Source organism: Lactuca virosa, chromosome 8 (genome assembly GCF_052849685.1).
Source record: "Lactuca virosa cultivar CGN04683 chromosome 8, Lactuca_virosa_CGN04683_v6, whole genome shotgun sequence".
Taxonomy (NCBI): domain Eukaryota; kingdom Viridiplantae; phylum Streptophyta; class Magnoliopsida; order Asterales; family Asteraceae; genus Lactuca; species Lactuca virosa.
In genome coordinates, this window is record NC_136433.1 from 27214906 (window position 1) to 27242657 (window position 27752).

The 27752-nt window shown below is 32.4% G+C and overlaps 1 protein-coding gene across 1 annotated transcript; it reads left to right on the plus strand.

Moving 5' to 3' along the window:
* Window positions 1-4959: 4959 nt before the first annotated feature.
* LOC145134019 (protein DA1-related 2-like) lies at window positions 4960-26694 on the plus strand. Its single transcript, XM_079068950.1, has 13 exons — window positions 4960-5179; window positions 5297-5374; window positions 5488-5577; window positions 23565-23652; window positions 23753-23849; window positions 23925-24045; window positions 24144-24227; window positions 24766-24885; window positions 24967-25179; window positions 25252-25314; window positions 25425-25540; window positions 26015-26073; window positions 26171-26694. The coding sequence occupies exons 1-13, from the start codon at window positions 5084-5086 to the stop codon at window positions 26476-26478; spliced, it is 1533 nt and encodes a 510-aa protein (XP_078925076.1). The 5' UTR covers window positions 4960-5083; the 3' UTR covers window positions 26479-26694.
* The last annotated feature ends 1058 nt before the right edge of the window (window positions 26695-27752 follow it).

Consider the following 27752-nt stretch of genomic DNA (forward strand, 5'->3'; position numbering starts at 1 on the left):
CTAAAACAGAACATTTTAGGTGTCCCAAATGCATAAAAATGTAATCTTGATGCTTGATATCTACCCATGCATGAGTATTAGCTCCTTGTTAAAGTTGTAAAGTTAGGGCTTGGATTTAGGACCGATTGTGCCATGCAAAAGCTCAAAGTTATCGACTTTATGGGTTAAGGCATGATTTGGATCTAGTTTTGAGCATTGGACGTTTTGGCTTAAAGGTTTAAGACATTTTCTAGACGGGTTAAGAGCTGGCAGCGTACGCGGGGCATACCCCTTGGTACACAATGCGTACTGGGTCAACACCCCCGTGGGTTAGTCAAGATCTGGAGTACGTTGGGCGTACCAACTGAATACGCAGGGTGTACTCAGTCTGTTTGGTCTTCTTTGATTTGTTGACTCCTTGACCTTCGACCATTAACCAGAAGTTTGACTTGGGTTAACCAATGGATATTTTGGGCCTTTTAGGAAATTGGGCCTTCTTTGATTAGGCATGATGGGTTTTGGGCCCAATTTGGATATTAGGCCATATTGGGCCTTTGTTGCTTTTGGTTTGGGCTTTGGATTTTGGGCCAAGTGAGGTAAGGGTAAAATGGACTTTTAACCTGGGTATTGAGCAGCCAGACTAGGTGTCCAACTATGGGTTGAGTACCAATCATTTATTTGGTGTTATTTGATGTTGTTAGCGTGTGACTTTCTGGATCGGCAGTTCGAGCTTTTGTCTGTGATATTCAGGAGCTTGAGGTGATTCTCCTCACTATACTATGGGTCGAAGGCACCAATGTCATACCATTGGCTTAAGAGATACAGGAATAGCAGGGGGTGGCCCTTGACATTTGTATGAAATACCCAGAAGTGGCTCCTGGCAAATTGTATGCAAGACCAGGGATCGGACCTTGGCAAATAGATAGATAGTTTATGTATATAGATAGTATGCTAGTTGCCTTTGTGATGCTTGCATGGAAGACCAGGAGGTGGCTCCTGGCACTTGTCTATAAGACCCAGGGTTTTTGGCCCCCGACCTAGCAAGGAAAGACCATGATACGGCTCGTGGCATAATGGCAAGGCTATGGTTGGCACATAGCATTCTCTATTGTATGCATGGTATGTGGTATTTGGGGAACTCACTAAGCTTTGTGCTTACGACTTATTGTTTATGGTTTCAGGTACTTCCGGTTCAAAAGTGAAGGCCCGACGTGAATGCACTACATCCACCCATGTTTCCGCAATGTGATGATTTTGAGATTGTACTCTGATAACCGTTTTCTTATAAAGTACTTTTTAATATTTAGAAAAAGGATAATGAATGTTGACTTAAAGATAATTAATATTTTGGTTGAATTAAAAATTAATTTTTTACATAATAATTTTTGGGATGTTACAAAAATGAGCATAATTATAGCTAAAAATATTAAGATAATACACAAAATATATGAATAAATATGTAAAGATCACATATCAAATCATAAAAAAGGTCCATTAATACATGTGTACTGCCACCTCATCCTTATGACTAAATGACCCATTTAACTTCAAGAAAATGGTCTTATTTGCATAAAATTTAAAAGCTACACACTTACGATGAACAGTAATTGGTAGTGTAATAGATGAAGTTCAGTCAGCCTACGTGGAGGGCAGGAGCATACTTGACGGACCACTTATTGTCAATGAAATATGTTCTTGGGTCACAAAAACAAAAAGGAAAGTGCTACTCTTTAAAGTGGACTTCGATAAAGCGTTTGACTCTGTCAACTGGGAGTATCTTGACTCAATTCTCAATCAAATGGGATTTGGGAATAGGTGGAGAAAGTGGATTCGTGGATGTCCGTCATCTGCCCGTGCCTCGGTTATTATCAATGGTAGCCCAACTAAAGAATTCAAGCTCTCGAAAGGGGTGAGGCAAGGAGACCCTCTATCTCCGTTTCTATTCATTATAACAATGGAGGGACTAAATGTATCTATGAAGACTGCTGGTGAGAAAAACATATTCAAAGGGATAAAAATTTCAGGAATCGAAGAAAAAATATCGCATCTGTTTTACGCAGATGACGCGTTATTTGTGGGTGATTGGTGCAGATCGAATATGAAAAACTTAGCCCGTATCTTACATTGCTTCCATATGGCCTCTGGTCTCAAGGTAAATTTCGGTAAATCAAAGGTATATGGCGTTGGGGCATCGAGTTGTGAAACCGCATCTGCTGCTAGGATACTTGGCTGTGAGGCTAGTTGTCTACCTTTTACCTACCTTGGTGTACCCGTTGGGGCAAACATGAACTTGGTGAGGAACTGGCAGCCAATCATCAACAAGTTTCAATCCAAGCTCACGAGATGGAAGGCAAAAACATTATCTTTTGGGAGAAGACTAACCCTTATCACTTCTGTATTGGGTAATCTTCCCACGTACTATCTCTCGCTTTTTAAAGCTCCCCTAAGTGTAATTGAGAGACTTGAAAAGATAAGAAGATCTTTCCTATGGGGGGGGGGGGGGGGAAGTGATGAGAAAAATAAAATACACTGGGTGTCGTGGAACAAAGTCATTTGCCCTAAACATCTGGGTGGTTTAGGTGTTGGTTCCATTAGGGCGATGAACATTGCTCTACTGGTTAAATGGTGGTGGAGACTAAGGAATAATACATCAGCTTTGTGGAGTAAGATTATATGCGGAGTTCATAACCTGTCCAACAAACCGAAAGACTATCTCTCCAAGAAATCTCTCACTGGTGTGTGGAACAACATAGCACGTGTAAAAAATGACTTGGAATCTATGGGTATAAGTATTGATGACATATTTAGACAACATGTCAAATCTGGGAACAACACCCAGTTCTGGAACGATATTTGGATTGGATCATTAGAATTAAAAAAGGTATATCCTGCTCTTTATGATCTAAAGGCTCAAAAGAGATGTTTGGTGAAGGATAGAATAAATGTAACTGGAGGTACCAGTTGGTGTTGGAAGTCTAACCCATCAAATTGTGGGTTATACAATTGTCTATCGAGCCTTGTTCAGAATGTTGGATCAGTTCAGCTGCATCCTGGATCGGATTTTACATATTGCTCTATTGCCCCTGATGAAATTTATAGTGTTCCTATCCTCAGGCATTCAATTGAACTCAAAAATGCCAATAATCCTTCTCATAATTTGATCAGCTGGTGTAAGTTAATTCCCATAAAGGTATTGGGCTTCGTGTGGAGAGCAGTGCAAGGGCGTATACCTTGTGCTATGGCACTTATTAGAAGAAACATTCCTATTGATTTCGTTTTCTGTGGTCTGTGTGTAAATCAGCAGGAAGATGCTGATCATATACTCATCAACTGTCCGTACGCGAGTATGGTTCGGAGAAAAATTCTCAGTTGGTGCGGGATTGATGATATGGCAGTTAACACAGTAAGTGAGTTCATTGACTTTACTTCTAAATGAGGAAACTGTGTAAAACGAAGAAAAAGACTCACTGCAATTTGTTATGGAATGTTATGGGTTCTCTGGAAATCAAGGAACAACAGACTATTTCAAAGGTTTGTTTGTTTCCCTTCTCAAGCGGTCGAGAATACTAAGTTATTAGTTTATCTATGGCTCAAATGTAGGGGTAAAAAAGGAATTTGTAGTTGGGAGAGTTGGAATGTATCCCCCTTTTCTATTTCTTGATATGTAATTGTCTGTAACTCCTTGTCCCTCGTCTAGTTTCTTACTAGCGGGGGTATATTTATAAAAATTCTTGGCCGTTTCCAAAAAAAAAAACTTACGATGAACAAATTTTTTTTAGGGGTCATTTAAAACCAGCCCAAATAATTCGTTGGCTAATAATGACATAACTGTTTATTAGTTTATTTAGACTAATATGATCTGTTTTACTAAACATAACCAATTTGAAATCAAAACTAATAATTCGGTTTTGTTACAATGCAATCCAAAATTTGAATATATAAAAACCATGTAGTTAAATCAAAATGATCCAATTGTGGAATTCTGTTTTATTCACATAGTCAATGACCATTTTATTTAAAGGAACAAAAATAACGAACACTTGAAACACCATTTACACGAGCTAGTTGAAAATCATTTAAAGAAAACAACTCCAATGTTTAAAATCTCACATTTACGGAAAAATAAGGTCCCAATACTTTTAAAGTATTTTATATTATCAAAAATATGCTAGGTAATATTCAATTTGTAAAAACCAGAAATATAAGTAACTATCACATGTTAATAGCCTTCAAAAAGTCCATACAGCTAACCACATGCGCTCCTAGCCACGATGTCAAACTCAATGTTCACGAAATGATGCGATGTAGGTGCACTTTGTACTTGTTGAAGCTTCTAGAAGCCTCCACAATCGATTAAGGTTTGATGCGATGTGTAATGTCAACAAAAAATGTTCAACCAACACGAACTAAGGGTAAATTGAAAAAAAAATCTTTAAAATAAAACAATACAAAACTACAAACATATTTCTTGTGAGTTGAACTTTAAGGTAACCTAAAATTCTGTTATGTATGATAATAGGTAAAAAGGAGAAAAGTAGAAAATTTAATGAAAGAAATAAGGTAAAATTAGAAAAAAAAAGTCAAATGTGGAAAACTTGTGGGTTTTGTAACATTTTCCCTTCCAAATATGAAGGGGTTGCTCTGGTATGTATATCGTTCCTTTCTGGTGGAAAATTTCTTTTTTCAAAATTTACCTTCCTTATTCAAAGTCCGATTAAACTTGGTTCTTTTAGAGGTTGATCTTCAACCATAGATTTCTCTATTTGAATTATTGATCTTCTTTTATAAGTTGTCCACATAAACCGTTTATTTTATCTTCGTCAAAGATTCTTTTATTATCTTTCTTTCTTTGATCTCTCCCACTATCTCTTTGTTGCTTTACACAAGAATCTATCTATTTTTCGTTGTGAAAAATATACCTTATGTTACCCTTTCTAATATTCTCCCGTTCTTTTCTTCCTCAAAACAATTAGCATATTATCTACAATGATGCCATTGTCATTGTTCTTCTCCCCATCTCTCATTTCCCATTTCAGAGTTCGTCTTTTCACATTCTTGAGATCACGGTGCCCAAAGTATACATACTTTCCACAACCTACTAGTCATGTCTTCTTCAAAGAAACCCTCATTCTATTGGAGACGAAATACTCAATTTATTGGATATGAAAGTAAGCTATCGCGCCCCCCTTCTAGATCCCTGGTAAATACCATATCCCTTTTTAATATATATATATATATATATATATATATATATATATATATATATATATATATATATATTATAACTATTAATTACTAATATAATAAATTCATTTAGTTCAACCGCACAAGGAGTGATAACCAAAAGGAAGAAATATACGGAGAAATTATATCACGCGCCCCTTCTAGATCCTTTGTAAATATCATCTTCCTTTTTTTTATGACATGTATTTATGCAAGAAACATATTTTATACAATATATATTTATTAATAATAACTATTAATAAACAATACAATAAATTCATTCAGGTCAACCGCACAAGGAGTGATAGACACAATGAAAAGTTAGATGGAGCAATCGCACTTTCTTTAGTATCGCGGGTGCCTTCAAAATCCTTGGTAAATACCATCTCTTTTTCATTATATATATATATATATATATATATATATATATATATATATATATATATATATATATATATATATATATATATATATTTGTTGAAGTCCGTTGATGACTCATATATTCATGAAAAACCCGATAACTAAAAGTGGAACGATAGATTAAAATTAATTCATTAAGGGCATGATCGTCATCTTATGCATATCATTTAATGTTTATTTTTTTGTTTTATTGGAAATATTAATAAAATTGTCTAAAAAGCAACGTAATAAATCTAATTTTGGGATTTTTTTTTTGTAAAATTAATAATATTTTAATTTTTTTTAAATACAAATTTTTAAATATTTTTAAAAATGTGAATTTTTTAAAAATTGTATAATTTTGAATTTTTTTTAAAAAAGTTGTAATTTCAAAAAAAAAATTATTTAAAAAACTGGATCATTTAAAAAAGCTAAAAAAAATTTAACAACAAAATCAACATTTCATATATATATATATATATATATATATATATATATATATATATATGCATATTTTTTCAAATGCAAGTAAATCATAAAAAATACATTTTTATTTAATAATCTATAAACATAGTAGTACAAACATTTTATTCAGTACAAGATAAAATATACAAAATAAAAAATGCTACAAAATCTCAAAGTGTTTTCATTTCTTTGTCAAGATTGTCTGATTTTCTTCAATTTATTACTTTTCTCCTCTTCATTTTTCCACAAATTCTTTCAAATCTATAAGAAGATTTAAAAAAAAGATTAATGCAAGAACACTTACAAAATGCATATGTATATATCATGTAAGATTCACATGTGATTATATAATATGACATTAACATGTGATTTTAGCATGAAGATTCAAATATACAATTCATATGTGATTATATCATTAAAGATTTACCTGTGATTATATAATAAAAGATTCATTTGTGAGATTCACATGTGATTATATCATATAAGATTCACATTTGATTATATGATGTGATATTCACATGTGATTTTATTATGAATGTGAAATTCACATGCGTTATATCATTTAAGATTCACTTATGGTTATATAATGTAATATTCAAATGCGAGATTCACGTTTGATTATATAATGTAAGATTCACATGTGATTATATCATGTGATATTCACATGTGATTATATTATGAAAAGTTCACATGTGAATATACCATGTGATATTCACATTTGATTATATCATGAAAGATTCACATTTTGTTGTATCATGTGCATATCAACATATATATATATATATATATATATATATATATATATATATATATATATATATATAGTGAAAGATTCACATATGAATATACCTTGAATAACACATAAGATTCACATGTGGTGATATTATATAAGATTCACATGTGATTATATCATTAAAGATTGAAATGTAATTATACCATATAAACGCAATACATATATAATATTACTATGAAAATAACAAATAAAAGCATATTCACATGTGAATATGCCATGTAATATTCATATATGGATATATCATGTAATATTCAAATGAGAATATATTATATAATATTCAGATGTAACTATACCAAGTAACATTCACATATGAATAATTGACCAAATCATAACGAACTTTCAAACGCTTATATCCAAACCTGTTATATTTGACCAAAGTTACAACTCATTTTCTCGGCCTGTTGGAAGCAACTAAACCCAAAAATAGAATAATTAAGATTGAAACAAAAATTAGAATAATAAAGAAAAGAAGGAAAAAATATTAATAAGTATATGTAAAATGACCTACCTAGTATTAAACAATCTATATGCAATAACAATGTATCAGGAGGTACAATCAATTAATACATACCTAAAGTTGGGCCAGGTTCGTCCTAGAGGATGGGCGATAGGGGCGACCGTCCATGGCCCATATTTTGAAGGGGTCCAATTTTTTTTTATGGAAATTGTTATATTTAGAAGATAGTACAAGTGATTTTTTTTCAATTATTGAGTTATTATAAAAAAATTGATGACATTTGTGTATTTTAAGGGCCCATTTTTTTCTTTCGCCCTGGGCCCAAAATATGTTTGGAACGACCCTGAGTAGGGCATCCTTCATTCAAGTCTAGTGTTGTTGAATCCCCAATCAACAACATCCTAAGCAAATAATCAAGTTCTACATTAGAAGACAGATATATTGATATACTAGAACCAATCTCCAACTTTATAGTAAACAATCGATGCCACAATAGAGATCGATAACTAGTGATTTGGATTTTAGGAAGAATGGAGACGACGATTGTGATTTGGATCTTAGGAATCCAGCACAACTAGAAAATTCCATCAATTAGAAAAATTATGTCACAATGATCCACATATAAATAAATTTCATATTGGTATAATATCGGATAATACGAACAAATAGTGATAAATGATACCTGATGATCGTAGACGAGTAAATCGACGAGGCCAGTTTGATTGATGTTTTATTCCAGATCTAAAATAATGGCCAAGGAAGGAGAGACATTGACGATGTGTTAGGTCATATTGACAACAACAAGACTGGTGACTCAAGACGACAGTGAGAATGAGGAGGCGATTGTAGACGACCACTTCTATTCACGGTCTATAACGGTAGCTAAGGAAGGAGATATCTCTGACGTTTTAAGGAAAATCAACAACAACGAGATATTGGTCATTCATGAGGATGGAGGAGTGAGAATGTGGCATCGCTGAAGTCGTACATGAGATAGAGAACCAAAGATAAATAAACACTGATTAAAGTAATTTGGAAAATTTGTAGATGATATTTCTTATGTCTTATTTACCCTTAGGTTGTTTTTAAACCCTAAGATACGACTAAAATTCTCAATAATTACAAAAATGTCACATTTGATCCAAGTCATCTATTTTTTCAATCTAACACTCCACTTTTAGTTATTGGATTATCAGGAAACTATGAGTTCTCAAATGATCTTACCCCCCCCTCCTCTCTCTCTCTCTCTCTCTCTATATATATATATATATATATATATATATATATATATATATATATATATATATAGTTGTATGTATACATATAACTATATGTATATATAGTTGTATATATATATATATATATATATACATATAACTATATGTATAGAAAAAAAGTAGTAGCACACGTGGTGGCTGAGGCTCGAGTTGGACTCGATTCCCTTAAACAGATTCGTCGTCTGTTCCCAGGGTACAACAACCTTAACAGTGGTGTACTGCCAGATATTTCACTTGCCTGAAAGAGTCGCCGAAAGCAGGAGAAAGAAGAGTATCATTCGTATGTTGAATGAGACAGTAAAGGTCTCTTTTATAGTTGAATCGTGTAATGGAAACAAATCAATAATTGATTGAGCTTTTAATGCCAATAAATGTCATTAATTACGTAATTAATGCATCCGTTACAGAATTCAAAAATAGGGGCCAAAACTGTCAAGTTTAGCAAAACTGAGGTGTAATGGAAACAAATCAATAATTGATTGAGCGTTTAATGCCAATAAATGTCATTAATTACGTAATTAATGCACAAAAATAGGGACCAAAACTGTCAAGTTTAGCAAAAACGAGGGTAGCGTGTGCCCGAGTTTTCGGAGCTGCATGTCGTGTCTGCAGGTCGCGCCCATGCACAAGTTCGGTGTTTTTGGTCTACGAAATTCAAGATTTGCACCCCCCTGCTCGCGGGTAGGAATTGTAGTTAGACCATAGACACAAGCTTGTAAGCCTTTCATGCATTAAAGCTTATAAACCTTGTTGAGTTTGTTCTTTCTACCAATGTGGGACTCATTCCCACATTCATCCCTTTTTGCTAAATTTGTTCTCAAATACCCTTCTTTGAGTATCGATATCTCATTCACATATACCCCATTTTGGACATATGATATATCGTTTCGAAGTCCTCGTGGAGGAGAACACAAACCCACTTAGAGTTAGTTATATATACAACATATGTATATATTTATATATGTCCAAAGTTAGTAAAAATATAAATATTTATACTAAATTTTCCAACACACACACACACACACACACACACACACATATATATATATATATATATATATATATATATATATATATATATATATATATGGTTCAGATCTGGTAGAAACCCAAAAAACGGTAGGAACCACGATGACAATCCTCAACCACCATTTTGTTAAGGGCAAGAATGCCAAACGTCGTCTTGGATGTGATGGGATCATGTGCGACACATGTCCATGGAATGTAGGGATGTTATTCGGGCTGGAACCGACCTGAACCAGACCATACCTGAATAACCCGAAACCCGAATTGGAAGAAAAGTTGGAACAGAAACCCGTACCGATTATACTAATACGGGACCGGTTCGGTTTGGGTAATACATGTTTCGGTTCGGTTAATAACCCGAAAGGACCGAAAAACATGTGCACTATGCTTTTGAACCGAAATGACCCGAATAATCCAAATAAACTGAAAAACACAGATAGTTTGGTAATCTATTGAACCGAAATGACCCGAATAACCTAAATAAACCATGAAACCGAAAAAATCGGTCATAAACTATAAGGACATACTATATCTAGTTCAAGATATATATATATATATATATATATATATATATATATATATATATATATATATATATATATATATTATATTGTTTGTTTGAAGCATCAACGTTTTCAAATATGCCGAAAACCATTTATTGAACATTGATAATTCATATTCCAAAAATCTATAATTCATATTTAAACAATAAACATTTGTGCCAACCCAGAAAATACGTCCTCAACCGCCATTAAAAATCTAACGCTACCAACAACACTTAATTTAACAACTCTGAAATCACACAATGTATAAATAAACATATCCAATTTTGATCTTAGTTACGACTCAAAATTTAGTTCACGAAAAAAATGTCATCTAACGAGTAGATTAACATTTTTAGAACACACATGTTACCGCAAACAAAAAACTCGGTATGGAAAAGATATAATTTTTATTGGAAATAAAAATCTACCGCATACTAAACTTTACAATGTCGGAAAACTACTAAGAGAATGGTTGATCTTTTTCAGAAATCACCAAAAGACGAAACATAGTACTACTCAAAGTAGGATTTAAGACACAAAGAACGCTTAAAACGGAACCTGTATGAGAGAGTTACGATTTTTATAAAATCATAAAGGTTATATAATACATGCTAAAAACGAAAGTCAAAATTAGCCAAAACGACCAAAAGGAAAGTTGTAGTGTACGTCGAGACCTACGTAGATATATAAGAGTCGTTAAAAACGAAGTTCGTATGTGAGAGTTACGAATTTTCAAAGTTTATAAAATAACCTCGCGCGCATCTGTTTGCGGCGTGCACTCTGACACCCCGATTCGTTTGGATACGGATGACATGACACCATGAGAAGAGAACACTTGTCAACACCTGGGTGGTTCACGCACAAGTGGTGCGGCGCGCACCTCAAAATTTCCTATAAATAGCAAGCTCAGGATGATCCTTTCTCCCACCTCAACACACACCCCACTCTTTCTCAATTTCCGTGCCACTGACTCCTGAAACGCCTCTTGGATCTCGGACTCCCCAATTCCACCCTACATCAATGGTTTCACTCTTCACAGGTGAGTTCACGACCCCATTTTCTAAACCTTTTCCCGGGGGGGAGGGGATACATGTTAAAATGAAACTATTACATAATTATTACTAATTGTACAATATCAGTTAGATAGTTATACTCATAACATTAGGATGATATTATGCCGCTAGATACTCTGCCAAACTCTTAAAGTTAATATTATGCCTAGTTGTTATACTGATCCGCACTGATAGAAAATATCAAATCTAGTTGTTACGTTGGCCAGTTGCCAGGAAACGCCGATACTCCGGTCGTTATTTTAGCCACCCTTTGGATAAGTTCAGTACCTAGTGGGTACTCTGCCTAAATACTCAGCTACGCAAATCACGCTAACTTGATTATATATATATATGTATAAGACGAATAATATATATATATATATATATATATATATATATATATATATATATATAATAATAATAATAATAATAATAAGTAACTCGCATAAATACAATAAAGAAAAACAACATGACCGACCATGGGAGTTCCCCATAACAAGAGTTAGATAAGACACGATTCATTAACACATTGAAAGATTTTTAGCTAGCCCCCGACTGTTAACGTATCCCTCTAGTAATACGTCAAAGATAACGAGACGATTATCTAAAGGACGACCAAGACAGCACCAACCGCTCCCCAGAGCGATAAGTGTAGCGCTCAGAGTGCTGCTCTTCGGTAGTTCTGCACCAATAACAGATAACCGCTAGTGGTGCACGACCCGCCAATGGGACGCCTCCACATCCTGACGGTCCAGACAAGACAAAAAGTACTGTCGGGGACATGTTCTTCCGACGACAGGTATAAAGGGAGCCTTTCTTCTCCAAAAGAAAGGATCACATCATTCTCTCTCTTAAGCTAAACCCTAATTCTCTCATCCAATTACTAACTAGACTGTCGGAGTCTCGTTCCGTGACCCCCTCCCGGACGACAACTAATGTTGGTTCTTTCTTTGTTGTGATTCTCAGGCTTAACTCATACGAAACTACAACAAACGACATTAAGCTTAAAGCAGATATCACAACACTAGCCTATAATCATTAAATCTTAAGTGAGCGGGAGATTGACACTCCCACCATGTGGTTACTAGCTACAACCAGACGACAAGTCGAAGCAGGCATAACTTTCGAAATACATTTGAAACGTCCGATGAAGTGTCGTGGTTTTTCAGGGAACACTCAACAGTCATAGCTCGATTATAAGAACTCATCGTAACATTGTTAAACTAAATCTGACTACCAAAGACTGCTATTTAAACAAGTACTGATAGTAAACTCAAACTCGAGGAAACGAGTTCATATTTATCCTTGTTAAACTTAATCCACTATTCTTTAAGGGACGCCTCGAGAAGAGTAGTAGTACACAAAACACGATAAAAGTATACTAGAATAATACTTCTCTCGTAAAGACTAAGGATTTTAGAGATTTTAATAAAGATTAAAGAAATTAATATGATACATCTTTCTATCCAAAAAGACAGGATCGTCAGATCTAGTTACTAAATTATCTGAATCCAACTACCAGAATATTTATGAAACCGTTTAATACATACTGACATAATTTTAGAATACAACAAGTGCTAACGTAAAAAACTCGACAAAGTATTTTTTTAATAAAAAACCTATGAAATCACCAACATTATGTTGACCTTTCAAAACTCACATGTATTCCTTGGTCACCACTAGAGACAAAAGATTTTTCAGCAAAAGATTATGAAGCGAATCGCAGTCTACCAAAAAGTATAGTTAACAAGATAAAACTCAATGTAATAAAACAAAATTCTTCATGTAAGTTATCGATTGTTAAATGGAAGTGATATTTATGTCATGAATGGCAGGTAAAATTCTTCTCTGTGATCCAAAATCCTAACGTCACGCCGCTAGGCCGGGGGTGTGACAACATTAAATATCCAAATTTAAATATGAATCTTAAGTTTTTTTTCCAAAATAACAATGACCAAATACAAATTAACTATTTTGGAATACTGATTGGTTGTTTTCCCTTTCCACCTCCATTGTTTATCGCGTTTTCCGACTCTTTTGCGACCTCATCATCTTTCAAAACTCCATCAATGTTGTCCACAATTGTTTTTCTTGATCTTCTTACCTAATCTTGGGTGCAAACCAAAGCCTCTACTATTTTCGCGGACAAATTTGTTTGGTATGGGTCTAATATCCACCCGCTTGTACTAAAAGCTGCCTTGGACGCCATAGTAGAAATTTGTAGTCCCAAAATATCTATCAACATAAACAAACAAAGTGTCAAAATATAATTATAAAAATTATACAAATAAATAAAGTTATACCTTTCGTCATACGAGATAAAATAGGGTAAAGAGGTGCATTTTGTTTCCACCAAAGTAGGATATCAAAATCTTTATTGTATTTAAGTGACCGCTTGTTTAGGTATCATGTCAACTTTGTTTTCTGTTGATGTCGACGGGTAATCCGTTTGTACTATTAAATCACCTATGAATTCATTCTCGTCATCAATCATAACAACATCTTCATGAGCACGAGTTTGACTTTGAGAAGAATCGGTATTGTCGAACTTTGCTTTGTAGAATTAAAAATTTTCTCAAATCTTTTTTCAATATCCCGTGTTAAGGCCTTAGCCTTCAAAGTGACTTCCGAGTTGAACATGAGAGTTTTTTTCGGTATTCTTCAACTTAATCAACTTCTTAAAGGCTTATTAAAGAAACTCAAACTTCAACTGTGGATCTAATACGACCGCAAAGTACAAAAAGTCGTTTATTTTTTCAAGGTCACCCAATGCTTATCGTAATTCTCAATCATATCCTTCCCGGTCAAGCAAAATTGGGTACTTCTGCCCAATTCCTTATGTGTTTGTACACATCACATATTTCTATAAAAAACGATGCGCCATAGGTTTTGCTGACGTCGATATTATGTCAGTTTTCACCTTGAATTTCTCGAGAAATCCAAACATAACTCTACAAATTTTGAAATCTTCTTCTATGGGGGACACAACATCTCGAACATATGTAGGATCTATTACAATAAGTGTTAGTTCAAAAAAAAAACACAGCCTCAATACCTCATGTTTAGGAGTCTGTATCTCATTCAATATACAACCAAAAATATCATATAAATAGTGTAAATAGTAGGTTAAATTGTGAAATACATGCTGGAAAAAATCAGGCAAATCAGACATATAATGAAGAAGCTATGATAGTTCAAAGTGGACATAAAAATTTGCAAACACGCTGAATAAGAAAACACAGCTTTAGTACCCCCTGTTTAGGGGCCTGTATCTCATTGAATATACAACCAAAAATAGCATATAAATAGTGTAAACAGTAAGGTAAATTGTTAACTACATGCCGAAAAAAAAAATCAGACAAATTGGACAAATAATGAAGAAGCTATGACAGTTCAAAGTTGACATAAAAATCCACAAACATCTTGAATCAGAAAACATAGATTCAATACCCCATGTTTAGGTGCATATATCTCATTGAATATATAACAAAAAATAGCATATAAATATTTTAAATAGTAGGCTAAATGGTGAACTACATTATGGAAAAAAAATCAGGCAAATCGGGCAAATAACGAAGAAGCTATGACAGTTTAAAGTTAGCATAAAAATATGCAAAAATGTTGAAATTAAAAAAAACAATGGAATGGAATATGGAATTACCTTTAACTTCAAACTTTCCAAAAACCTTCTCCAACTCCAACGTAATCTTCAATAACTCATATGTGGAGTTCCATCGGGTTCGGCTATCATTGCACAAAAACTTCTTGGATTCCACATTTACTTCTTTTATGCATTTTTTTAAACACTTGAATTTGTTGACTGTTGAGTGGAGTTCATAATATATCTAAGACTAAGCTGCACAAATGGTCCCTGTGGTTTGCTCAAAATTTCCACTTTGGTCCAAAAAAGTTTTGACTAGCACCACAGGTCCAAAGTTTTCATTTTGTTGCGAGTTTGGTCCAATTTGATTTAAAAATATTTAAAATGACCCTTGTTATTTTCTTTTTTTCTTTTTTTCTTTCACTCGTCGAGAAACCCAAAACAGAGACCGGAGGCTACTGCCTCCGATCAAGCTATCCAGCCTCTCCCTCGTGTGTCGACTGGCGAACCCAAACACCCTCTGATCAGGGCCGATCTCCGCTGAAACAGTCCCGATCACAAGCAACTATGTTTCTTTATTCACCGGAGAAGAAAGGTAGTCGAGCATCTTCCGCTTTGCCTCCTGTTTCGATTCCCAAACAGCTCCCTCGTCATTTCCTGCTTCATCCATCTAGGGTTCGAATTACCCTCTCTTTGCGGTGTAATTTTACCAGATATTGAAGCTTGCCCCGACAATTTTGATTTAGGTGTGATTAGGGCTCGAAAACCCTCAATTGGAGCAACAATGATAGCATATCTGCAACTCGAAATTCAGATGACATGAGTAGCGTACCTCTCCTCCTAAGCCTAATATTGTCGGCGACTTCAACCTCTCATTTTCATTCTTACGTAGTAGCAACAGAAGCATAACAGAGGTGGTCGATGGTGGCGACCAAGAGCAGCTCTACGGTGGCAGGAGGCTGCCCGACAGTCTATCGACTGCTTCTTTTTTGCTTATGTCGGCAGTGATCGTCGGAGGGGAAGAGGGAAGAGGTAAGGCAGCAGGTTGGAGGGTTGCTTGGGGGTTGTTGTGTCACCGGAAGAAGGATGGATAATGGGTTGTGAAATGGTGGTACACGATGGCAGAAGGTGGCAGTGGGGTGACGAGTGGTGGCTGCCACGTTTTCCTTTGTGTTTCTTGGAAGAAAATGGACGAGAAAAAGGGTGGAAGGGAGTGAAGAAGGTATGAGGTATGTTGGTGGAGTGGTTTTCGATCCAGTGAGGGAGGTATAAGGGTAGTGTGTGGTGTTGAGAGAGATAGAGAGAGAGAGAGAGATTTCATTTTTATTTTTTTATTTTGTTATAAAAATTATAAAAAGAAAATAGAAAATGAAAATTTTCTTTTTTATTTTTTCTTTTAATCAAAATAAATATTTAAATAATAAAAAACTGAAAAAGAAAAATATAAGGGCAAAATAGTCATTATGAAAAGGTTTATAGAAAACTCGACCAAATTCGCAACAAAATGAAAACTTTGGACCTGTGGTGCTAGTCAAAACTTTTTTGGACCAAAGTGGCAATTTTGAGCAAACCACAGGGACCATCTGTGCTGTTTTGTCTATATCTAATGGCCATTTGCATGCACTTAATACTAGATTGGTGTACATCAAACCCATCTTTAACAATAAGGTTTAAGATATGGGCTATACACCTTACGTGTAATTATTTCCCCACATCGTACAAGCTTGATAGTTTTTTAATTAGAAATTCGATTGTTTTATCATTTAAACTAGCATTGTCTACGGTTATGGTCATTACATTATTGATAAAAATCAGGTAAATCAAACATAAAAATCTACAAACACACTGAATCAGAAAACACAACTTTAGTACCCCCTGTTTAGGGGTCTGTATCTCGTTGAATATACAACCAAAAATAGAATATAAATAGTGTAAACAGTAGGGTAAGTTGTTAACTACCTGCTAGAAAAAAAATCAAGCAAATTGGACAAATAATGAAGAAACTATGATAGTTCAAAATTGACATAAAAATCCGCAAACATGTTGAATCAGAAAACATAGCTTCAATACCCCATGTTTAGGTGCATGTATCTCATTGAATATACAACCAAAAACAACATATAAATAGTGTAAATAGTAGGTTAAATGGTGAACTACATGCTGGAAAAAAATCAGGCAAATCGGGCAAATAATGAAGAAGCTATGACAGTTCAAAGTTGGCATAAAAATATGCAAACATGTTGAAATTTAAAAAAAAACAATGGAATGGAATATGGAATTACCTTTAACTTCAAACTTTCCAAAAACCTTCTCCAAATCCACCGCAATCTTCAATAACTCGTATGTGGAGTTCCATCAGGTTTGGCTATCATTGCACAAAAACTTCTTCCATTCCACATTTAGTTCTTTCATGCTTTTTTTTAAACACTTGAATCTGTTGAATGGAGTTCATAATATATCTAATGGCCCTTTGCATGCACTTAATACTATATTGGTGTACATCAAACCCATGCTTAACAATAAGGTGTAGGATGTGGGCCATACACCTTTCATGTAATTGTTTCCCCCATCGTACAAGTTTGATAGTTTTTTCATTAGAAATTCGATTGCTTTCTCATTTAAACTAGCACTGTCTATGGTTATGGTCATTACATTATTGATACCCCACTCTTCAAGAAAAGTCAACAACGTGCACCCAATGTATTCTCCCGTATGACTATCTAAAGATTTAAAGTTGATAATTCTTTTGTGCATGACCCGATCTTCATCAATAAAGTGGTTCGTGACCGCCATATAGCTCAATCGTTAACATGAACTTGTCTAAAAATCGGTGGACAAATGCACTTAGTTAGGGGATTACTAAAGAACTTATTCAATTTAGGTTTTTCTTTAACAAAGTAATCGACGACTCATTTTGAAATTGTGGTTCTACATGGCAAAACCATTTTCCCGTTTAATGCATTAGTATACTCAATAAATGATTCATTCTCTACAAACTTGAACAATAATTATCCAACTACAAATAAGTTTAACAAAACTTTTTTTATTCTTTTCTCATCATGCTTCCACGTGTCAATACTACTCTCCCCGTTTTTTTTTAATTTAAAGTGGTTTGCTTTTCTAATTTTTTTTTCTAAATTTTTTGGGTTCTTTTTACATCTGTTCGAATGTCTAATTATACTAAAAGTACCGTTTTCATTGGAGTCAATTTTAAGCAAAGTGAAACACCATTTGCATTTGCTATGTTTAAAGTTGTCAACATTAACTTCATCATAATCGGCTCAAAGCTACCCTTTTGGCATATTTCCATTTCTTCATGTTTTTTGTTTGACTTGTTCCGTCTTTGTTGTCATTTTGATTGCCATCAACAAAGACATCTTCATCAACAATCTAAAACACAATAACACAATGATTTTAATATAATAAAATATCAATATATGTTCTTTAACATTGAAATATATTTTTTAATCTAAATTATACAATAAAACAACATTTACAATCACATAATACATTGAAATAGATTAACAGTTTTAACATAACATATTGTATTTAATATGATATAATAGCAATGAAATTTTATACATCAACATAAAACATTCAAATTTCAATGAGTAACATCACATAATAACACATTGAAAGAATAATATTCGAGTAATAGATTAAGATACGATGCTTACTTGAGTTTCTTAACTTGGAGCCCAATTTTTCATGACTTGAATGATTCCTTGGAGATGAAGAATGAAGTTTGATTCTTGAAACTAGAATGGAATTCGATTTCACAATAGATGTTTTTTTTTGTGTTCGATCATAGTAGGAAGCGAGGAGGAGGAGAAGGGTTTTTTTTTTGTGAATCTATCAAGTAAGGTTGACGATGAATCAATCAATCTGATTAGGTATCCATGAGGTCAATTATGGACCGTTAGGGTAACAATGAAGTTCGATTTTAGTAGTTTTTATTTTGAAACTCTAATCGGTATTAGGTGGGTACGATAATATGCAACTAATGTTAGCAAGAGCCAATAGGTGGTTGATCAAGTGACGATTCAATTTCCAGGTCGGTCCTTTTGGCCCGCTTAAAAGGTTATTCAAGTAACCCGAACCGAATAACCCGAGAGTCGAATAAGCCTAATATAAATATCCGAGAACCGACCCATATAACTTATTCGATCCTAATTTGGTTCGGATCGTTTATGTTTTGGATTATAACAAATTAAGCATCATAAACATATTGAATCATAATTTTTAAGGATCATAAATATTTTGACTCAACTCATTTTGAATCATATAATTTTTAATATTATTTAAAAAAAACTTGTAACATTGTAAAGTAAAATGTGATAGCTAAACAACCTTATTTTTTAAAAATTTCTTTTTAAAAAGTTCATAATATATGATATATGACAACATTATAAAAGAATTTTTGATTTAGAGAAGCATCCCTCAAATTTTCATGATTTTTTGGTTTTTACAATAATAAAAAATTAAAAAAACATATTTATTTATTTTTCTCATCACTATGCTCATTTTTTAGAAAATGCTCATTTTTTAGAAAATTAAACTTTAAAAACATTGCATTTTTTTTAAAAAAAAATTTAAAAAGAAAAAAAAATATGGTCAAAAATTAAAATTAATGGAAAAAAGACAGCCAATAAACTAATGACACTTGGTGCAACCAAAGAAGGCCATATGTAGAAGGCTGGAAGAGCCTTTTTAGGTGGTTTTTCCTTTTTTTTTTCTACCTACTTTTATCTTTTAAACATTCAACATTTCTTAGCAATTTTTAAAATATCGCAAATAGTTACTAAAATGTCATATTATCTAATGAGATTTTGACAATAAATAAAATTGAATCTCGAGCTCTAATTTCTTCAATCACATAGATAAGATTAGTCATCGTGGTTCCTATAAGTTTTTGTAAAACTATCCGAACGTACTTATACATATATGCATATTTGAAAAACACAAAATATGTATATATGCACATTTAAAAAAAAAAAGAAAGTTTGTTTGTTTGTTTGTTTTTGTTTTTTTTTCGTGATTTTGGAACTACAATTGGCGTAGACGAGGTGTTTAGGTGCCGATGGAGGTGTTTTGAGAGACATTATATTCTGAAAAATTGATTCTCAAGTTCTCACACAAATATTGGTTCTTAATTTTTTTTACTCTCTCTTCTCTCTCTCTCTCTCTCTCTTTCTCTATATATATATATATATATATATATATATATATATATATATATATATATATATATATATATATATATAAGAAATCAAATAAGAACTTAAAAACACTTAGAACCCAACTTACAATGAGATTTTTTGTTTCTACACAGCATGTAAATAAATACACACTATTCCACTCCTCTCCTAGCGATTAAGAAATCAACTGCACTTTTTTTGTTTTTTTTGGTAAAAAACGTTTTTTATATACGTATAACGTATGTGTATATTCACATACATTAAATACGTATAAAAAATTTTCCAAAAAAAAAATTAAACGAAACTTATTTGTATGTTTGATGTTGAGTTTTTGGTACATATGATCTATATGTGTGCATAGATGGATATGCATATGCACATTTGTTATATGAATATGAAAAAAAAACATTTTTTTTTTGTAAAATAAAATAAAATTCAACGAATCTCTTAATTGCTAGGAGTGGAGTGGAATGATGTGTATTTTTTTTTCTTTTTTAATAAATGTTGTTTAGGAAGAAAATTCTTAAGTTCTTAGGGTTCTTTTCTTTCTCATTGATCAACCCTCTTACTTTGTGTGTGTGTGTGTATATATATATATATATATATATATATATATATATATATATATATATATATATATAGAGAGAGAGAGAGATAGAGAGAGCTAGGTTCAAATGTTGATTGACATCTATTGTGTGTACGTGTGGACAAGGAAATTTTGTGAGAATAACAAAGGAAATATGTTGTTTGATAATGTGAATACGTTCAATCTTATATATCTATTGTCATTATTCTGCATTCTCACTAATTTAATCGTCTTTAAGGTTATTATATACTTTTTTTTATTTTTATTTTCATTCTGTCAGAATGTTGTCACAATGTTTATTGGGTCGTATTTTGTAAGAATGAAAATGAGTGAAAAACGATGCGTGAGAACAAAAATGAATAAAAATTAGTGAGAATGCATGAAAATGACAATAGTTATGTGAGGTTGAACGTATTCACATTACTAAACAACATATTCTTTTAGTAATTCTAATAAAATAACACTGTTCATACGTCCGCACAATAATTGTTCATCCACATTATAACCTAGTCTTATATATATATATATATATATATATATATATATATATATATATATATATATATATATATATATATAGGGTGAGGTTCAATAGAGAACCATAATTAACAAGGAACCAATGAACCAATCGTGAACGTCAGAAATCATAATGATCAACGGCTAAGGAAGTAGATGTACACTTGTACATTGGACGCACACACACCTGATTATACCAAAAAATCCACCATTTTTTTTCGTTTTAATTTTTTTTTCACATTTTTTATCGAAAAAAACCCGAATATACTGTTGTTCTCGATTTTTCGTCATCTTTCCATAGAGATCCATGTTGATATATAAAAAACGAATTTTTTTCCGAAAAAACCCACTTCATTTTGTTTGTTTTTTCAATATTTAAGTTTATTTTTATCAAAAAAAAACTAATTATACCAAAAAAATTAATATTTTGTACTCTATTAATAAACATCAACACCGACTAAAAAAAAAAAACTCGATCAGTGTAGATTCACACTGTAAATCTAAATTGTAAAAATTTCAATTTTTAACATTCACAATGTGAAAAAGCTCGATCAGTTCAGATTCACATTGTGAATCTGACTTACTATTATGCACACTGTGAATCTGAGAAGGTTCACAATGTGAATCTTAACAGGTTCACAATATGAATCTGAACAGGTTCACAATGTGAATCTGAACTGAAATATCGTTTTTTTTAACATGAATATTAATCTATGTTTAAAAAGTACCAAAAAGTATGAATTTTGATATATTTATTATTTTTTTTTCTATAAAAAGATAGATCTTAACTTTTCATCAAAGAAAATGAAGTGAGTTTTTTTCGAAAAAAAAAGTTCGTTTTTTATATATCATCATAGATCTCTATGGAAAAAAGAGAACGAAAAATCGTGAACAACGGTATATTCGTTTTTTTTTTTATAAAAATATGGCCTAAAAAAATTTAAACGAAAAAAGGAAGTGAGTTTTGTTATAATCTGGTGCATGTGCGTCCATTGTAAAAGTCTACAACCCTTCCTTTTGCCGTTGATCGCTTTAAATTTCGACGCTTTGGATTGGTTCATTGGTTCCTTGATTAATAATGGTTATCTATTAAACTTTTCTCTCTCTCTCTCTCTCTCTCTCTCTCTATATATATATATATATATATATATATATATATATATATATATATATATATATATATATATAGGGGAGGGTTAATGCGAAAATGCAAATAATTTGCGAAAACGCGAAAACAAGAAAAAACTATGAGATTTTGTCACCTCAACCTTATATTTTGGACAATAATTCATCCAAACTTTGAACTACATGATGATAATCGATTACACATGAGAAATTATTTCATATTAGCAAAATATGAGTTTTGGCATTTTTATTATGAAAACATAAATTTAAAAGTGGTCAAGAACGTGAAAATAAAAATAGTTGATAAAATCGTCTTTAAATCTATATTATCATAACACAATGCAATATAAACTTATTATCATTAATTTATTGCTAATAAATTTAATTTTTATAGTACTTGTGTTTAATTTTTATAAGATAAAATCTGTTTTCGCGTTTTCGCAGGATATTTATGTTTTCGCATGAACCTACTTCTCTCTCTCTCTATATATATATATATATATATATATATATATATATATATATATATATATATATATATATATATATATATATATATATATATATATATATATATATATATATATGAACAATTAATGCAAGAAATTCTTTTAAGACAATCGGGCAAGAAGTGATTAAACACAAGGAAGAATTAGGTCGAATAATTGCAATTTCTTTATTATCACGTGCCCCTTGTATGTCCTTGGTAAATATCATCTTTCATTTTTTTATTTTTTTTATAACATATATATTTATTGATCATAAATATTATTAATTCATGCAAGAAATTCATTTAGTACAACCGTATAAGGAGTGATAAATACAAAAAAATTTAGATGGAGCAATCCTAATCAGTGGCCCCTTTTAGATCCTTGGTAAATAATTTTCCTTTTTCATTTTTTTAAACATATATAATGTTAGTAAAAATCCAAACTAGCGGCATTAATCTACAATTAGTCCTTGGGTGTTACGTGGCCAAATAGAATGTGTCTAGCCATTAATCTCAACCTAAATAGTGAATGAAATTGTAGAAGCCGGTAATTTTGAAACACTTTGAAACAGTTGTATCTCAATATAAATCATTTTTGAAATGATTAATGTTGTATTAATATTTTGTTATGACATTAGTGATATTTGCCTACTTTGTTATGATCTTAGTTATATTTATTTTCTTAAAAATTTAATGAATTTACAATTTTGGGTCTCCGACTAGTCGCTGACTAATCCCTAACTAGGCCAACTAATATCTAGTCACTAGTCGACCGACTTAATGCCATCTATCCACTTTTACGATTAATAATTAATGCAAGAAATTCCTTTAGGACAATCACAAAAAGAGTGATAAACAAAAGGAAGAACTAGATGAAGCAATTGCAGTTTCTTTAGCTGAACCTTTAAGGAAACCAGATGGTAAGCTGCTACTAATTTGAACATCTACAACCTCATCCATTTCATTTTTAATCTTTATCAATATCATTGATAAATATTTTGTGTGTTTGAATTACTTTAGCATATAAGTGGCAATCAGGTAATGACAATGATCTTGCAAAATCACATCAAAATGACTTTCATCCATCAAACCCTCCATATGTACCCAAGGGATATAGGTATTTATTATCTTTTTGTTACTAAAAACATGATATAACCTTGATTTAATCTTTGTATGCATATCTTAATTCAAGGGTATGTGGTGGATGCAACCGTGACATTAATTACGGCGATTACTTAGGTTGCATGGGGAAGTATTTTCATCCAGAGTGCTTACGTTGTCGTGCTTGTAGTTACCCAATCACCGAAGGCGAGGTAATTTGCTTTTTTTTTTCTTTTTTCTTTTTAAAAAAAAAGGTGCATTCAAATGCATTTCTTCAAATACTTATTAGTGTTTTTTTTTATTATTCAAGTTCTCTTTATCAGGGAAAGATACATACCATAAGACTTGCTTTAAAGAGTTGACTCATCCCAAATGTGAAGTGTGCTTTCAATATGTAAGGGAAACTTTTAGCTTAAATGTGGTATTAACTAAATTTTAGGCCATGTTTCTTGTTTCCCATTAAGTCCTTGTCGGATAAAGTGGCCAAATGGGTAGGATTATGTCTATATGGATAACATAATGGGTTTGTTTTGTTTCTTTTTTAACTGAGTAAATTGTCTAAATGTAACTAGATGATCATTTTATCCTTAGACTCGTATCGATTTGAAATAAAAAACCTTAATCAAATCCAACAATTTTGCAATGATTTGGGTCTGAATGTATTAAGTAAAATAAAATAAAATAAAACCTTATATATATATATATATATATATATATATATATATATATATATATATATATATACACACACACACACACACACGTCAACATAAGAGTTGAACCCGTGAGGTCCATTAAGTAAAAAGGAAACAACACGTTAGCTATCTTAATTCTTAAAAAATAAAAAATAAAAACGAATTGCATAAACGTTGATATTCTTTTAAAAGAGACAATTACATCAAGTGTAACGTTATCTTTTGCCTTTTAATTAGATTCCCTTAAATGGAGATGGATTAATCGAGTATCGATGCCACCCATTTTGGTCCCAAAAATATTGCCCCGCACATGAGCTTGATAATACAGCTCGATGTTGTAGTTGCGAACGACTTGAGGTAAAGTTCCCATTTCATTTTTACACCATTTTTATAACATTTTCATAATTAAATAATTATGATGTTTGGAAATATTTGAAGCCGGTGAATGTAAGATACATATCTTTGGGAGATGGAAGGAGTTTATGTTTAGAGTGCCTAGAATCTGCAATAATGGATACGGGTGAGTGTCAACCACTTTATCACTCCATTAGAGACTACTATGAAGGAATGAACATGAGAATTGATCAACAAATTCCCATGCTTCTTGTTGAAAGACACGCCCTTAATGATGCTACCGCAAGGGAGAAAAATGTAATTAACTAAATCATTTTTATTTTATTTATTGGTTGTTAAATTCTTGTGATTTACAATCTTATCTTTCAGGGGTTCCATCGTTTGCCTGAGACAAGGGGTATTTGCCTTTCTGAAGAGCAGACTGTTGCAAGTGTATGTTTGCCTTTGAGTAAATTGATAAATTTTATTTTGCAACAAATTAATGATTAATATATTTTATATATTGATTATTCATCATCATGTTTCTTGAATTATTGTTGCAGATTCTAAGAAGGCCGAGCGTTAGTGGTCATCGTTTGGTGGGAATGAGAACTCAACCTCAGAAGCTGACTCGCAGATATGAAGTTACTGCCATTCTTGTTTTGTACGGTCTTCCAAGGTGACATTTGCATCAAAAAAATAAAAAATTAATAAAACACTTGGTACACTTTTGAGAACTTTTAATTCATTTATTCAATTTCATCTTTTATGTAATCTATTTCAAAAATAGATGGTAAATTAAAAAAATGGTCCGGTTTACCAGATTTAGTCTAAAATTGAAACTTATTCAATTTTAGTCCCATAGATTTTTTGATTTTGATCCTTATTTCAAGGTTTCATATGGAGATTATGGTTCTTATATTAAGGTTCCAACTTCCAATGACCAAAATCAATATGAAACTAAAGACCAAAGTTGAAAAGTGTTTATACTTTGGACTAAACATGGTAAAAATCAGAAAGCATATGGATCAATTTTGAAACTTACTATAAAATACGACCTGAATTGAACTTTTTTTTAATTAAATGTATAAAAACTTCCCCCTTTTCTATTTCACGAGTTCAATTATTTAATTTTGGTAACTAAACGTTGCAGATTACTAACTGGAGCCGTTCTTGCTTACCACTTGATGAATGCATGGTTATGTCTTAAAGGTAACAACTAACATAGTTTCTCGAATGAATTTACTCTTTTTAAGATTAAATTTTCTGTACTAGTCAAGTTGGCTTAAAAGTTTTTTTATTTTGATAGGTTACAGGAACCTAAATCCTGAGGTAGAAGCAGGTATCTGTCAAGTGCTTTCATATATGTGGCTCGAATCAGAGATCATGCCCAACTTGACATCATCATCATCGACAACATCATCATCATCATCATCAAAGAAAGGTGGGAAATCAAGAAGTGAGAACAAATTAGGCGAATTTTTCATGTATCAAATAGCTCATGATGCATCACCAATATATGGAGGAGGGTTTAGAGCTGCAAATGCAGCTGTTAATACATATGGCTTACGAAGAACACTGGATCATATTCGCCTCACTGGAAGCTTCCCTCTCTGAGGTTTTGTTTCTAAACGATCTAAATGATCGATAATGTGCAAGAACATGAAAATGAGAGAGTTGGTCTTGATTGCTTTTTAATTAATAAACCTGAAAAGAGATTTGTTTCCGCCATTGTTATCGTGGTTTTCTGTTTTTGAAAAATTTTATGAACTTGTGGGAAACCTCAAACTATTAGCTATGGCGTGGCATAAAAAATGGATTTGTTTCTGTAAAGATAGTTTTTCTTGATTTGTTTCTGCAAAAGGTAATGTTTGATTTCATAAGTAATCTAATAAATATTTTTGACAACCTCTTTCATTATGTTTATGAAAGGGAGGTCATGATCAAAGTTGAGTAACCTTGGGTCTTTAAATTAGTAGATGCGTAACCTTCAGTCTCCAAATTAATTTGTATACACAACCATTTATGATTAGATTGCATCTAACTTAGCATACACCTGACCTTTATTCTCTAAGTTAGCTGACATAGAACTATTTATGACATAATTCCATCCAAGTTAGTAGACATATAACCATTAGTTCCCAAATTAGCAAGCACGTATACAATCAAAATGAAACCTATAAGCGACCATCATAACTCATCCATCATTGACACAAATGCTACCTACCGGCGACACAAACATACATCTAAAATATGTCTAGATCGGTTATTATCTATGATCTCTAATCCAGAAATGAACAATAAATATGGGGATTTTTTCGGCGGGAGTTGTGGTTGATGCAACCAGTTTACTGGTTGCTGGAATCCATAGATAAAGTTACTGGCGGTGAAGACCATTGAGTAAACCTAACAATGATCATACATCTTAGGAATATAAAAAGATAACCGATTGGGCATAATGAAGTCGAGGGTATATTTGTTATTTAGTATGCATCTACAAATTTTCTTGAATTAAACTACATCTCAAATGTTTAACCAAACACCTAGAAGGTTTTAAATTCATTAAAATTCAAAATCCATTGGATTCGATTGCTATGAAAAATTCAAATCCATATAAACAACTTGTGAACCAAACGCCCACTAAGACTTTATATATATTAACACAAAAAAAATGTTAAGTCCATTTGACCCGCCTGTTTTAATTGCCGCAAAAGACACCTCGCTTGGATACATTTGCTTAGTTTTTGTTTCTAATGGAGAAACGGATTTCAAACTAAACATATGGAAAATATGAGGGGGCTACTATGATCTACTGATCTAGGGGTGAGTAAAAGTCCGATGGTACCAAACCAAACCGATATTGTATAGACACATACGTTCCGGTACTCGGT

Coding starts and splice junctions, on each gene's coding strand:
- LOC145134019 (XM_079068950.1), top strand. CDS start 5,084: ATGTCTTCTTCAAAGAAACCCTCATTCTATTGGAGACGAAATACTCAA. Junction 5,578..23,564: donor GGGTGCCTTCAAAATCCTTG/GTAAATACCATC, acceptor AAATTCCTTTAG/GACAATCACAAAAAGAGTGA. Junction 24,046..24,143: donor ACCCAATCACCGAAGGCGAG/GTAATTTGCTTT, acceptor TTATTATTCAAG/TTCTCTTTATCAGGGAAAGA.